This window comes from Salvia splendens, chromosome 11 (assembly GCF_004379255.2).
Source record: "Salvia splendens isolate huo1 chromosome 11, SspV2, whole genome shotgun sequence".
Lineage (NCBI taxonomy): Eukaryota > Viridiplantae > Streptophyta > Magnoliopsida > Lamiales > Lamiaceae > Salvia > Salvia splendens.
This window is the reverse complement of record NC_056042.1, coordinates 22,388,526-22,403,858: the sequence shown is the minus strand read 5'-3', so window position 1 is coordinate 22,403,858 and position 15,333 is coordinate 22,388,526. Positions and strand designations below refer to the sequence as shown.

General features: G+C 34.8%; 1 protein-coding gene across 3 annotated transcripts; it reads right to left on the bottom strand.

The window, feature by feature from the left end:
• Positions 1-3,463: 3,463 nt before the first annotated feature.
• Positions 3,464-7,402, bottom strand: LOC121753605. 3 transcript variants are annotated; one of them, XM_042148822.1, is made up of 14 exons: positions 7,155-7,402; positions 6,423-6,550; positions 6,158-6,343; positions 5,565-5,633; positions 5,416-5,472; positions 5,234-5,287; positions 5,093-5,155; positions 4,946-5,008; positions 4,715-4,870; positions 4,490-4,645; positions 4,342-4,422; positions 4,206-4,267; positions 4,013-4,138; positions 3,464-3,921 (listed from the first exon to the last, which is right to left on the bottom strand). In XM_042148822.1, the coding sequence occupies exons 1-13, from the start codon at positions 7,285-7,287 to the stop codon at positions 4,084-4,086; spliced, it is 1,263 nt and encodes a 420-aa protein (XP_042004756.1). In that variant the 5' UTR covers positions 7,288-7,402; the 3' UTR covers positions 3,464-3,921; positions 4,013-4,083. The 3 variants fall into 3 exon arrangements, with proteins under 3 accessions (XP_042004756.1, XP_042004757.1, XP_042004758.1); XM_042148823.1 differs by having other exon boundaries at positions 3,464-3,917; XM_042148824.1 differs by lacking the exon at positions 3,464-3,921 and having other exon boundaries at positions 4,059-4,138; positions 4,342-4,415.
• Between the last annotated feature and the right edge of the window lie 7,931 nt (positions 7,403-15,333).

Below are 15,333 nucleotides of genomic sequence, written 5' to 3'. Positions count from 1 at the left end.
ACTTATTTTAGCTAGCCACCTCATCTGCGCTTATTTCTTCTCATTCACGTACTAGAGGGGTTTGCAGTTCAAAAATTATACGAATGTGTCTGGTTATTAGGGCTTTAGGAGTCAATTAATTTGACATTTTTGAGTGAAAAACACAAATCTGCTAGCAAGTTTTTCGCCATGCGTACATTTTGCATAGAGTTCCCAGACACATTAGTCTAAGTTCCGCGAATGGTCGGAATAAGGATTGGACGGTAAGACCATCAGATATACACGTCCTATAGTTTCATTTAGAGGTTTGCCCAATTCTATTTTCTCCTTTGTGTACCAAGAACATCTCATTCTTGAAGTCTTGTTGATGATAGTTGTATCCCCTAGCATTGTTAGATAGGGAAGAAATTGTAATCTTTGTTATAGTGGAAGTTGTTCGCACTTGGTCTCGGGGTTTTTTCCCGCATTGGGATTTTCCACGTAAATCTTGGCGACCTTTTCTTTGTTGCATTTTTGGATATCCTCTACTTGATGCACTAGGGGAAGTTAATTATTTTTGGATTTATTTATTATTATTTTAGTGTTTCTACTGCGCCACTACTCCTCTCAACAAGTGGTATAATAGCTACATTGGGAGGCTCTTTGACTGGTGCATTCCACGGAGATCAACACAAGTAGAAATTTTGGCCTCAATGGGAAAAACTATCACATGAGGAGAAAGATGGAGAAAGGTTTTATTTTTTTATTTTTTTTTTGAAATAATAACTTTTATTTTTTTGAAATAATTACAAAATCTAATAAAAATGCTAAATTAGGTCAAAATCGGCTAAACGCCCATTTATCGTTACTTTTAGATGGAGCCATCCAAAATAAACTGATTCCGGCCCGAGATCAAATGTGTAGGATGCAGTAATTCAAAACGTAATGTCTATGACAAAAATCGTATTAACGCCATATGTTTAGAACCACATTTGGCCCTTACTCTTTGAGTGAATTGCGTCGTTAGTCCATAACTTTTAGGTTTGTTGCACCGCAAACCCTTAACAAAAAAAATAACCCTAGATACATTTTATATAATCACGAATGCGGTTTTTTTAGCCACTTTTCAGAAGAAAAAAAAAGCCCAAATCACTTGAAGAGCATTTTGGCAATCCCTAAATTCCCTGACATATTAATTCTATCACATATCTTTCAGAAACTTCTTATGTGATTTCCTAATAAGTTTTGGTACTTCATACGTGATTAAAGTTTTGTCATTGTTTGCAAAGAAAAAAACCTATCATATCCATGTATTTCTAGTTAGTGGTAAAAATATACACTTACTAGTTTTATCATGTAGGGAATTCATTGAGAAACAACAAAAATTACGGAAAAGTAAAATTATTTATGCAATAAAATCCGAATCAATAATACACAAAATAAAAAATATTTCGCATTTAATTAAATGACACAATAATTATTTTCTTGAAATCACTTACATTTAAAATATTACTTCATTATATATCATTGGACTACTTTGTTACTATAAGTCTAAGACAATTTTTATAATTGATATTTTATTGGGACTTTTAGTTTAGCTCAAACTGAATTTTCAACATCACATACATGCAATCTTTAATTATTAATAATAATATTTGAAATCAAAAGACAACAAATTTATATTAAAACCGCAAAATTAGGATGTTTTAATAATAAAAAAAATCGATCCGTAAATCAAGTAAAAAAACAAAGAAAAATTGGGGAAATAGAAACACATAAAAATAAATAGAAAATGAGTTTTATAAGGAACAAAGGGTCTCATTTTTTATTTTTGTAATTAATGTAGATAATAAAAAATCTTATATTATAAAAAATTAGAAAGTGTAAATAATGATAAAACTTTAATCACGTATGAAGTACTAGAACATATTAGGAAATTACATAAAAAGTTGCTGACGGAAATGTTACAGAAATCATATATCAGCAATATAAAGGAGTGACAAAAAAGCCTTATAAGGCCTGAGGATGTTTTAGTCCAAAAAAACCTTATTCGTGATTATATAAAACGCTCGGGTTATCTGATGATATTTTTTTGTTAGGGGTTTGTGGTGCAACAACCCTAATGGTTCGGGACTAATGGCGTAGTTCACTCTTATATTTTTAATTTAATAAATTATTAAATAAACTTAAAGAGTATTAACGTAAATTCTTATACCCCCGTCCCATAAAAATAAATGTACTTTCCATTTTCGTCCGTCCCACAAAAATATGTGCATTTCATTTTCAGAAAGTTACATCAATTAAATAATGTAGGTCCCACTATCCATTAACTATACTTTAACTATCATTCTTCTTATCTCTCTTACTTTACCATACCATTCTCCTTCTCTCTCTTACTTTACAAAATTTTGTCATAATTCCCGTGTCATATCCATTGCCCATATTTTTATGGGACGGATGGAGTATATGGTAGTTAAACTAACCACTTTCTTTCACCTCAAAATCATCTTAAAACTTTAAAATTAGTAACTCTCTCAATTAAAATTATTGTTTTGTAAAAATATATCATATTAAAGATAATTTTATAAGAATTTTAATGAGATCTAAATTGCATACGTTCCGACGATGATCGTATTATGAGATTTTATAATTTTTATTTCAACTTTCGCATATGTTGATACCAGATTTTATATCAACAAATGCATACAAAAGTTTCAATATAATGCCTTTATGATATAAATAAAACTTTGTTGAAGTTTTCGTGTATGTGTGTTGAAATATCTATATCATTATGTTATTTTTAATACACTATGTTGATATAAAAAAAGCCAAAATAATTTATCATATTATGATAGATTGACGATTTTACCTTTTTATTGATATTTTATTTATTGTTTGGTGAAATTCTTAAAATTTAATCTCATCCATTATTTTAACTTCTAATAGTTATTAATTGATGGTTAAAGGATGTTATGTTTATGTGGTGATTATTGTAGAATTCTTCATATTTATTACTTCCTTTGTTTTGACTTAGTTAAGCCACATTATTTCTTTCTTCATTATCCAACTTACGCAAGTCATTCTTTTGTATCATATAGAAGGTAAAACATTTACTTTCTCTTATTTTATTCACTTTTTACTTTACTATTTTAATTTCTCATACTTTATTTTATCTTCTATTTTATTTTATAATATTATTTTATTTTATGTGATAATAGTTTCTTAATATACGTGTCAAAATAAACGCTCAACTTAATTAGAACAAATGGAGCAGTCAATTTAGCTCCAATATTCATTGATTAATTGATATCGGTTCCAATTTCTAAACTTCGATGGATAAGAACAACAAAGTATTTTGATATATAGAAAAAGAGACCAAAATCGACCGAGAAATAAATGTTGCAAAATCAAACTAAGATTAAAGTCAAAATGTTGCAAAATCAAACCAAATTCAGAGTAAGAAACAATACAAGGAACCCAAAATCGCCTTAGAGCCATCTATAAATAAAGCAAAATCAAACCAAGTTTATTAATGTTTAGAGTGTACGGAAAGATCACGAGATTAAAAAGGAGACAAATACTTACGAAAGAAAATGAAAGTACAATAAAAATTCAGACACAAGATATTGCTAACACCCTTTATAGTATATACCCTATAGTTTGATAAGATTTTATGAAGAAATTAACTTATATTGCGAGACTCAAATTTCCTAGGGATAGAGAGATTCAACCACTAAAAGAAAGATCGATTCTTTGGGATCCTTCCTTTCTTCAAACGGAAGGAACAGAGATAGAATCAGACCGATTCCCGAAATGCCTTTATGGATATTCCTCAATGTCCCGGCTATTCACGGAACGTTTCCAGAAGAAATCCAAGAATTTTGGTGGAAAAAAAAACTGAGTTGGTTTATGAGTCCATGTCCTCGTATACAAACATACTCTGCCGAGAGGGGCCAAACCTGCCTGCCAATTTTATTTTTAATTTTTAAAAGGCATTAACATTCAAGATGGTAAACTACATTAAATTATTATTGGCTTGGATAAATTTTCATACCTTGCATTAAGTGAATAAAGCGATGCAATGGGTTTCCCCTTCCAACATCTCAACATCTTACTTCTCTACTTTTAATAATGCCTGGAGCTTACATTTCTTCGAGGTTGCCTTTTTGCTTTTTTCCCACTGAAATATGGCAATGATTTTACATATCACTAAGCATACTAAATGAAACATGCGAGGCAATACTTACCAGAAAACAACCGAACATATTCTGAACAGGAAAAAGACAGGGAGAGCCAGCAGTGCAGAGGCCTAAAACACATAGCATGTCAGTTAAGCTGCACGGGGTGCACCAAATAATGAGTAGAATCGAACACACAACTTACAGCGAACCAGACTAGCTCTTTCGTTGCTAAATGTTTAGTAAGCCCGTGACCCTTAAGTTTCTCGTGCACCTTGTCTTGAACCTGATCATAGGTGAGTTCAAATAAAATCACAGGCATCGTCAACCAAGTTATCACGGAGCACAGATACCTGATAATGGTATGTAGTTGCCGACTCTAGGAATTTTCCATATGCACGGACTGGCCCCTTCATGTAGGGCTCCACAGCAAAGTGTAATCTGTTAACATGAGGTCTTGCTGCAGTGGCCACCTGAGTGATGTATGGTGTGCTCACTCGCCTTAGTCCCTGAACAATAGTCCAATTATTTAATTTGAATACGAGGTGAATAAGTAAGCGGACTGAACAATATTTTACCTGAAAATAAGGATCAGCAAGATCCACAGCTCTGATGAAATATGGCATTACACTATTCTTTGATACTTGATATATGTCTATAGTTTTTTTGGTTAGTTTTTGGACATGCGGATCAACATTGTCGTCCCACTTTGTCTTAACCGCAGGCAACCATTCCTTCGTACAGAAAAACAGAATTTTACGAGCAGATAACCATAAAATTTAAAACAATACCACAAAAAGCCTACTCACAGTTCTCAGTTTTTTAATATGTGGTGCAACCCATTCAATAGCTTGGGCCTTCTTCTCAATAGCCTAGAATAAGCCAGAGGTCGACAGTTAATACGTAATATGAAAGGAAAACATGTACTCAAGTAAATTGTGTGTTTAAACGGAGACCCTCTGCATCCACGGTTGCAAAGCAGGTTTTGCATGCAGTTTCCACTTCCTTTCAAAAAGAGACTGAAATAAAGTGACATCAGCATAATATAGTGAAGGCTACAATGTAGAAATATGGTTCAATAAGAAGAAAACAAATACCTGACAGTAATTTAAACGGAGAGCCATCCATGGTGGAAACCAAGCACCATGAACCTGAATGTGTCTCATAATGAAACATTTTAACCGGTAGACTAATGGGGAAAAAAAGGCAAGCAAAGTTCTAGACATGTATATAACACACAAACATATTTGAGTGCTAATGTACTATCACAGTAAGATACCTTCATCAACTCCTTCGTTTTGGACGTTGTCTCAAACTTTGCCTTCATCATTTCTTCCTAGCAAGGATCGCATACAAAAGACTAGCAATAATCAGTCACCACCATCACATAATCGAAACATCTAAGGAGCAGTGGCTATGAAAACATACCTCGGCTATTTGAAGAGCACGCTCAGTTTTACGCAACTTAGTTTTCTGTTCATCAACAATCTTCTCAAGCTGGGAAAAAAGTAACAATATTGCTTACAATTTGACAGAGTTCTTCAATCTCTGCTCATTATGTCTAATCTAAACCACATTATACTGTTACTAAACTTTGACCAGAAGGTCACTAGTCTGTTAACTTAGAGGGTGCTCAGCCAAACTTACTTTAAGGAGCTCCTATTTGTTATATTATACTGTGTTTGGATCTTATTTTGTTGGCTTATTTAGATGTTGTAATTACAACAACTAAATCTGGTAATAAAAATTCAGAAATCCCATAGATATTGAAAAGTGAAAACTCTAATGATAGTTCCAGCAAAATTTTGTCAAATACCTTGAAGGGGGAGCTTTGACCATAAACTTGTAAACTACTTTTAAAAACTTCTAAGCTCAGCAAAATTCTCTTTTAGTCTCCATATACTAATCTTATTGAAGGATAATCTGGTAAAGTTGTCGCATCATGCTCTGTTTGTAACCGGGCCTTTTTATCTTTCGCCAATGAAACTATTAAGTATAATGATTTGATAGAGGGGACTTACCTTATCAGCTTTGGAATTCAATTCAGATGCCTTTTTCCCGACTTCATGAGCCCGAGCTTCCAACTGTTCTTTATCCTCGATTTGCATAGCAAGATCTTTCTTCAGTTTCTCCACCTGATTTTCCAATTCACCCGCTCTCACATTAGCTTCACCCAGCTGCTCCACAGCATCTGGATTTCTATTGTCCTACGCAACAGACAACACACTATATTAAAAGATGTGACATCAATCACATTTCCATAACAAATCTTTTGCAATCACTCACTCGAAAAGAAGCGATTTCACTCTCCAAAGAGGCCATGTTCTGTGAATTTTCATTGATCATCTTCTCCCTAGCTGCAATCACCACATCCCTGTCCTTTATTTCTTGAGTTTTCTCCTCAATACGATTCTCTGCAGATTGGAAAACATGTAAAGGAAAATAGAAACTACTATATTACCACATTAAAATGCTCTCGACAACTAAGAAGAACACATATGTGTTAAAAGATTTAACTTAAATGAGCAACAAAATGAACCAGAAGTTCAGAATGGAAGCATAATTCATGGAGACTTGATATAACTGTACGTCTGCCCCGTGTTCGTTTCCTAATTTAGTTTAATTTGTCGTTGTCACCTCGTCTTGGCAAGAAGCGTAAGGTGCAGAATAAAATGTATTATTATCATAATGAAGACGTGATAAGGAAACTGCCTAAAAATGATCATTCTCAATTGAAATAAGAAAATTTTAATGCAAAATCAAAGAAGAGCAGTGCTTCTCAATCACACATTTTCAGCAGCAACTATTCTGATAACAGGAAATCGAATTATCAAGTGAGAATAACATCTACTCTTCAAATTCGCAGGAGAAACACACACTATCACACAAGCGCGCGCGCACACACAGCATATTGTCGTTTATCCGTGTATGATATAATTACTGTATAGCAATTTCAGAAAGCGAATGTGTCGAAACATAAACAACGAAATCGCGCATTAAATGGGAGAAATGAATGACCTAGAGTGCGGATCTTGGAGGTCAAGTGATCTAGGCCGTTTGATCTGGTGGAGTCGTCCTCGACGTCGGAGATTGAGGCGGTGAGGAGCAGTGATGAAAACAATGTGAAGAGGAAAAGTGTCAACGCCGCCATTAAGCCACCACGGCGCTCCGGCGATCCGAATTCGACCGATTATGATCAGTTTGTTACGTGGGTTTTGTAATTCGCACTGTGCTGTTGTTTTGTTTCTATAGACAAACAGAGCCAAAGGTCGCCAAAAATATGATCATAATTTATAAATCACAATTCAACATGTTTTATTGTTTTAGAATTTAGAATGATTGGTTTTCTTATGTTTTTTTTGGGTGTGTGTGACTGATAATAGTAGTATAAAATAACTCTTCTATTATTGTTCGCCTTTGAGATCAACTGATTTGTTACCACTACTAGTATCATATGCACAAAGTAATAGTATTTTTAAAACATTAATTTTCAATTTTAAATTAATTAAACAAAATTAATATTAATATTAACAATAAACAATATGAGTAACAATTTTAGTTATACGAGAATCAAAAATCTATATAAATCAAGCATAATAAATTTGAAACAAATCACATAATATAATGTTTAAACATTAAATAATGGAGTAGGAAGATAAAAATCTATCACAACAAAAAATATAATTAAGAAAATGTTAAGAAAAGAAAATTATAATTAATAAAATAAAAAGGAACGAAAACATAATTAAAAAGAATAAAATTAGCCAACCAAAGAAATTGAGGAAGCCTCGAGCTCATTGAGCATGGTGTGTGGAATGGTTCCATGACGTCAAATTTTCCTCCTATGTAAGAGCAAAAATGATATGCTTAAGTTTGATAAGTTAAGTAGGTATGTGTGGATATCCAGCCTTTAAATGACATATTTATATGCTAAAATATTATACATATAATCTTTGTAAAACCTCCCACTCACTCCACTTAATTTAGAGGCTCTACTCTATCTTTCAATTATAAATTTATTAAAGTAAAACATTGCCATCGTAAGATTAGTCCTTGAGAAAATAAGTTATAATCAAAGATAAATTTACACAAATGCACACGTGCATAATCCCCTTATATTTTGAATTAAAATTTATATACAATTAAATTATTATTAATAGTAAAGTAATGTCATATGTTGAATTATTTGCAATTTTTACTAAATTTGTTAATATCTAATTGTTGTTTACATATATAATTATTTTTGTTTTATGTAGTGTAAATATTTGATTATTATAAAATAAATTAATATATGTGTTTTATTATACAATTTAATTATTCACAAATCAAGATAATTTAATTGATTTAAAATGGAAGGTAATCTAATTATTCCCCATATCTTCAAATTTAAATGGCATAGTAAAACCTCTCACTCACTCCACTTAATCACACGTTTTTAGGCCTTTAATTATACATTTTTAATTAATATAATTTTTTTAAATTAAATGCAAATAAAACCTTCTGCTCACTCTACTTAATTTAGAGGCACCACTCTATCTTTTAATTATAAATTCATTAAAGTTTAATACATTGCCATCATAAGATTAGACCTTGAGAAAATAAGTTATAATCAAAGATAAATTTACACAAATGTACACGTACATAATCCCCTTATATTTTGAATTAAAATTTATATACATTAAATTATTATTAATAGTAATGTAACGTCATGTGTTGAATTATTTGCCAATTTTTACTAAATTTGTTAATATTTAATTGTTGTTTACATATATAATTATTTTTGTTTTATGTAATGTAGATATTGAATAATTATAAAATAAATTAAGATTTGTGTTTTATTATACGATTTAATTATCCACAAAGCAAGATAATTTAATTGATTTAAAATGAAAGGTAATCTAATTATTTTCCTATATCTCCAAATTTAAATGACATAGTAAAACCTCCCACTCACTCCACTTAATCACACATTTTTAAGCCTTTAATTATATATTTTTAATTTAATATAATTTTTTAAATTAAATGGCAATCTTATAAATTTATCTGAAACTCCCCTTTTATATATTGTATAGATTATCATAGGAGTACGTTCTAAGAGCATCCACAACGCGTGGCGTAACCGGCCCGCGTTCCTTGCCGGATGAACGAAACCGCGGAGAAACGCGTTGCAGCCGGCCGCTCCGTCCCCAGCCCGTCCCGAGACCCGCCACCATGAGACGCGGCACGAGACGTCTCGCCACGCACCGAGGCGACGTGGCGAGCTCCCAGGCCATGCGAGACACCCACTCGCCGGCCCGCGAGTGGGCGTCGTCACGATGACGTAATAAATATATTTTTTTTAATTCAAATTTTTAAAAAATAAAATTAAAAAAAATTGTAAACGGTAATGTTACCGTTTATAGCCGTTTTTCATTTTTTTTATTTCTTTACTCTATAAAATACTCCTATTTCATACTTATTTCACTCACAAACACACATCTATTCCTCTCAAATCCTCTCTATTTCCACCCCAATTTTCATCTCAAATCAACTCTATTTTTCTTCTCCCAAATTTAATCAAACTAATGGATCCTTTTGAACAAATGCGTCAAATAATGGAACAATCACTTGAAGAAGATCGCCGACGGGAGGCGGAGGAAGCCGCGCCGCCCCAACGACGGTCCCGTACGTACATCCATAGTAATCGGGAGGAAGCCGCCGCAAGGTTAGTACGCGACTACTTCTGCGATAACCCGGTTTGGGGAGATACGTACTTCCGTTTCCGCATGGGGAAACCGCTATTTCTCCACATCGCGAATACTTTGGTAGCCCAAGAAGAGTTCTTCCAGGAAGGGTTCGACGGGGTCGGCCGTCCCAGCCACACGACGTTGCAGAAATGTACTGCAGCAATCCGTCAACTTGCGACTGGACAAACGGCCGACATGTTCGACGAATACCTCCACATCGGAGACACCACTGAGCGACTGTGCTTGCTCAAATTTTGCAAAGGCGTCCGGGCAGCATTCACCGACGAATTTCTCCGGAGGCCAAGCACGACCGATTGTCAGTTCCTGCTCGACCTTCACGAAACAGTGCACGGATTCCCTGGGATGCTCGGCAGCGTCGATTGTATGCACTGGCAATGGAAGAATTGCCCGGTGGCGTGGATGGGGTCCTACACGAGCGGCCACAAAGGCACCCACCCAACTGCTATACTCGAGGCCGTTGCCGACTACCGACTTTGGATCTGGCACGCGTACTTCGGGGTCCCCGGGTCGAACAATGACGTAAACGTGCTCCACCAATCCGACCTCTTCACCAAAGTTTTGGATGGTAAAGCGCCGGTCATCAACTTCGTCGCCAACAACCGGTTTTATAAAATGGGGTACTATCTCGCCGACGGCATCTACCCGAAGTGGCCTACCTTCGTGAAGACGTGCAGCAGGCCTGCGAACCCAAAGCAGACTCTTTTTGCGCAGAATCAGGAGGCTGCTCGCATGGATGTGGAGAGGGCGTTTGAGGTTCTCCAAGCGCGCTTCAACATCATCAAAGCCCCGGCTCGTACGTGGTTCATGGAGAACATGGTCGACATCATGTATACGTGCATAATCTTGCACAACATGATTGTCCAAGATGAAGGACCCGATACGGGAAATTGGTTCGACCCCGAATCCCCGCAAGCTCAACCGCAAGTAGTCCGCCTCGAAGTGGAGCGCATCGGTCTATACAAAAACGGTTATCTATTCGTGCAAGGACACAGGACTCTAGCGCCCACACCCAACTACAAGAGGATCTAATTGAGCACATTTGGGCAAACTTTGGCAGATGAAATTATTAAATTGTGTACTTTTATTTTTGAGGAAATTATTAAATTATGTTTTTTTTACAAATTTTATATTGTAAGTTTATTTTATTTAATGAAGTGTGTTTGTTTTAATTGAATTGAGTTGGAAATAAAAATAAAAAATGAAATTGAATGAATAGTAATTTAAGGAACGGTTAAGGGCGGATAAGGAACGGTTAAGGGCGGCAGGTTGCGTTCCTTAGTTAAGAAATAGAGTTAAAAAGTACAGTGGGGCCTACAAATAGTAGTTTAAGGAACGGTTAAGGAACGGTATAGCAACAGCGTTGTAGATGGCCTAATGGACGTAATGATGGGAAATATAACATTTTAGGTCATCTAGCTTTATTGACTTAATGTTTCAAGATCGAACCGTAACAAATTTATTTGGCTTAATTTTTGCTTCAATTAACCAAAATTTAAAAGGGTATTAGGGGGGTGATTGAAAATGTGAGCATCTCCAGATTAAAAAGATAAAATGAGAAATTTACTTCTTCAAAAAAACTATATACATCTTAAAAAGTAGTAGTAAATTTCAAGAGAAAAAGAGATATATAAATTGAGAAATTTACTTCTTCCGATAAATAAATATATCCTTTTTAAAAATACTCCCACTGTCCCATAAGGGCATCCACAACCCCACCCGGATTCAGGTCCAAGTCCCCTCCATGTCATCATTCTCCTAAATTTCAGTCTCATGCCACAACTCATCTAACCATGCTGTTCTCACTCAGGCCTCAAAATTGCATCATTCACAACTCTAACCTATTTTACTTGTAAAAATTTAAAACGTTGAACAATTATATCACGAGAAATTCATTTCTAATTCGAAAATAATAAATTATAAACTAAAAATTAAAAAAATTGAACAAAATAAGAAAATCAAAATGAGAGCTCCACTTCCAAATTTCCAACATATAATTATAAATTATATAAACTAAAAAAATTGAAAATGAGAGAATCAAAATAGTCTCCACTTCCAAATGAAAATGAGAAAATCAAAATAGTCTCCACTTCCCAACATCTATGAACTTCACACCTCTCTCCCTCTCCCTCTCCCTCTTCTTCCTCTTTATTTCTTCTTTCCATTCTTCTTCAAGGATCTAAATTCCAAATGCAAAAAAATAAAAAATAAAAACAAAAAGGAATGGGGTTCGGGTCCGCCCGAAGGCCCTCCAACGCCGGGCCGGGACGCGTCGGGGCACTGCCCAGGAGGCTCCAACGCTGGGCCGAGCCGGACCTGGGCGCGGCCCAGGCCGAAAAATTGCTCCCTCCAACGCGTTGGGCTGCGGGCTGGGACCCAGGTGCGGTCCGGCCCGTAGCGTTATGGATGCTCTAATAGATGACATAGTAGAAATGTTTCATTTTCAGCACCCGTTTTGAAAAAATGATAATAAATAATTAAAATAGAGAAAACGTAAAATAAGAGAAAGAATAATATAGAGAAGACTTTCTATATTATTCTTTCTCTTACTTTACTTTCTCTCCACTTTAACTATTTAATTATAGTTAAGAGTCTTCTCTATATTATTCTTTCTCTTATTTTACGTTTTCTCTATTTTAATTATTTATTATCAAAATGAAACGCATCTACTACAGAGGGACGGAGGGAGTATCTTAATTTCACTGTTGGGTGTGAAACCAACGAAAGTCAAGTTAGAATCAGGTAGAGGCTCACTAACTTATTCAACCCACTTTTATTTACTTTTCTTAAAACCCCATGTCTTAACCAAATAGGACTCTTATTGCAGGACGGATGGAGTAATAAAGGAAATCCTTGGCAACTTTTACCAATTAACTTACCTACATCTGCTCCAATATTAATCAAACTAGTATCACACATGTGCTATACACGGTCCGTTTTATTTTATTTACTGTGATTTGAAATGGATAATTAAATGGAGTATAATTCAGTAAGTTTTGAAATAAATTAATACGAACATGCATGTTGATCACAACATATCTCTATTACAAAAAAAAGTGGTCATCGATAAACAACATATACATTTTATTTTTAAAATTATAATTCTTATTCCGATTTTGGCTTTATTTTTGAAAGACCATGATCCATATAATTCAAATTATGGAAAAATTGAGTTTAAATATAAAAATGTTAAAAAAAATGACCAAATTTAATACTCCCTCCATCCCAATAAATATGAAATATTAGGTTTCCGACACGGAATTTTATGCAGTGTTGTTTTGTGAGTTAATGAAAAGAGAGTAAAGTAAGAGAGAGGAAAAAGTAGAGATAATGTTGTTTTCATTTTAGAAAATATTTCATTTTTAATAGGACCACCAAAAAAGGAAAACGTTTCATTTATAATGAGACCGATAAAGTAATATTTGAATTTGATTAACTAAAATAATAATCTACAAAAATTTAATAGTATTTGAATAATATTCAAGTCTATAACAATCTAACAACATATCCACAAAAATCAACTAAAATAATTAATAGACAACAACCTGTAAAAAGATAATCTATATTTTTGAAGAAGTAATTGAGAGAATTAATAAAAATAGATTAGAATATAATTATATTTATACACAAAATATGGTACTAGTAAATAGATAAAATATAAGAGTTGCTTTTGTGTGGCTTCATACATGTATATCGATATGCTTATTAGAGTGTAGTAACTGGAATTCTTATTTGTATGTGCTCATTATCATTGTACAAGAGCATCCACGTCCGTGCTCTTTGGCAAGAGCACAGATGTGAGTTCGGACCCACTTTTATTCATTTTTTACTCCCTACTCTTCTCTAAGAGCACAACACCCACATCCATACTCTTCCGCAGGGACATGCTCAAGGGTCCCACCATTCCATTATTTAATTTAAATACTTCCATTACTAAAAATACATTAAAATATAAAAAATTACATAATTAAATCCTAAAAAATCAAAATTACAAACTTAAAATCTTAAAAATTAAAAATTACATAATTAAAATCCTAAAAATAAAAATACATAATTAAAATCCTAAAAAATAAAAAATACATAATTAAAGGCTAAAAATACCCAAGTTAGCCCCGGCAAGTTGGCTAGCCACCTCATCCTCGCCGGCGTCGGATAGGGATACCGACCTCGACTGTTTACTGGAGGAGCTGGAAGAGGATGATACGCCTCCCTTATACTTCGGATACACACATCACCTCCTGCCAAGCGCTGGGGTACTTGAATAGTTTGTAATGTTGGGATTGGTAGGTTGTCCAGGCGGCACTGATGATGTTGAGCTCACTCTTGCCGCTCCCCGCCGACCGCTCTTCCTAGAGGTAATACCTCTGAACTTTTGGATTTCTTCGTTTGCTCTGAAGATGGCATTACGCACCATACTCTCATTGCGCTCGATGGTTCCAGCCGGACGGTTTTCATTGTACCGGCGAGAGACGCGCCACCAAAACCTATCATCGCTTTGGTTCGTGCCAACCTCTGGATCTTCGGAGATAATCAAATAGGCTTTGAATAACTGATCCATCTCCGCCGGAGTGTACGGGGTGCGGACACCACGAGGAGTAGGAGTATGAGTAGGAAGATGAAGAGTTTGAGAGCCGCCGTTCCCTCCCGATCTGGGTTTAGGTGCCCACCGTATCGCCCATCAGGGGCAACTTGGTCGTCCACCGGGTAAGGCCGGTAGCCACTCGGAACTTAAGAACCTTGGGTTTGAGGAGGGGCCGAGAATTGCGTTTCCGGACTAGGGAATGGTTGTGAGCCGAACCATTCATGGTTCCAACCGTGGAAGTCGGAGGGATGATCGCCGGAGCCGGACATTTTTTTTTGTAAGAGTGAAAGATTGAGAATTGATAAGAGAAGATGAGAGAATTTAGATGAGAATCGTGTACTGTGGTGTGAAATATTTTGTGTGGAAGTGAGGGTATTTATAGATGAAAATGTGAATTTTAGGAAAAAAATTGAAAAATAAATTAAAAGTGGGGAGAAAACAGATATAATTTATTGGGAAGTGGGAAAATATTTTTTTTATTTAAAAAATATTTTTTAAATTAAATTCGATTTAAAAAAAATCGAAAATGCCAACGTCTCGCGCCACGTCAGCCTGCTCAGCGGCACGGACGCCGTCCGTCCGGATGAGCAACGCTGCGGATGCTCTTAATAAGTTTGTTTAGTTTCCAATGCATTTTGTTAATCTCTGTTGGCTTGTCCTCGTATTACAACCCTTGGATGATGAGTGTAGATCATCTCAATTTCCTTTTGCATTCAGAATCACGAATGTTGGATTTGCTGATAAATTGGAAATGTAGTTAATACTGTTCATTATATGTTGCTTAACATGTTAGTGTTGCTCTTTCGTAGTTTTTGCTCAACTTATTACTACTGTCATTTCTTGATTGTTGCTCAACGTATACAGTAATTCG

What these genes read in the sequence shown, in the direction of transcription:
- LOC121753605 (XM_042148822.1), bottom strand. Translation starts at nt 7,287, where the DNA reads ATGGCGGCGTTGACACTTTTCCTCTTCACATTGTTTTCATCACTGCTC. An exon ending in TCCGTTTAAATTACTGTCAG is followed by an intron (nt 5,156 to 5,233) that starts GTATTTGTTTTC and finishes ACTTTATTTCAG; the next exon opens with TCTCTTTTTGAAAGGAAGTG. An exon ending in AAGAGCTAGTCTGGTTCGCT is followed by an intron (nt 4,268 to 4,341) that starts GTAAGTTGTGTG and finishes TATGTGTTTTAG; the next exon opens with GCCTCTGCACTGCTGGCTCT.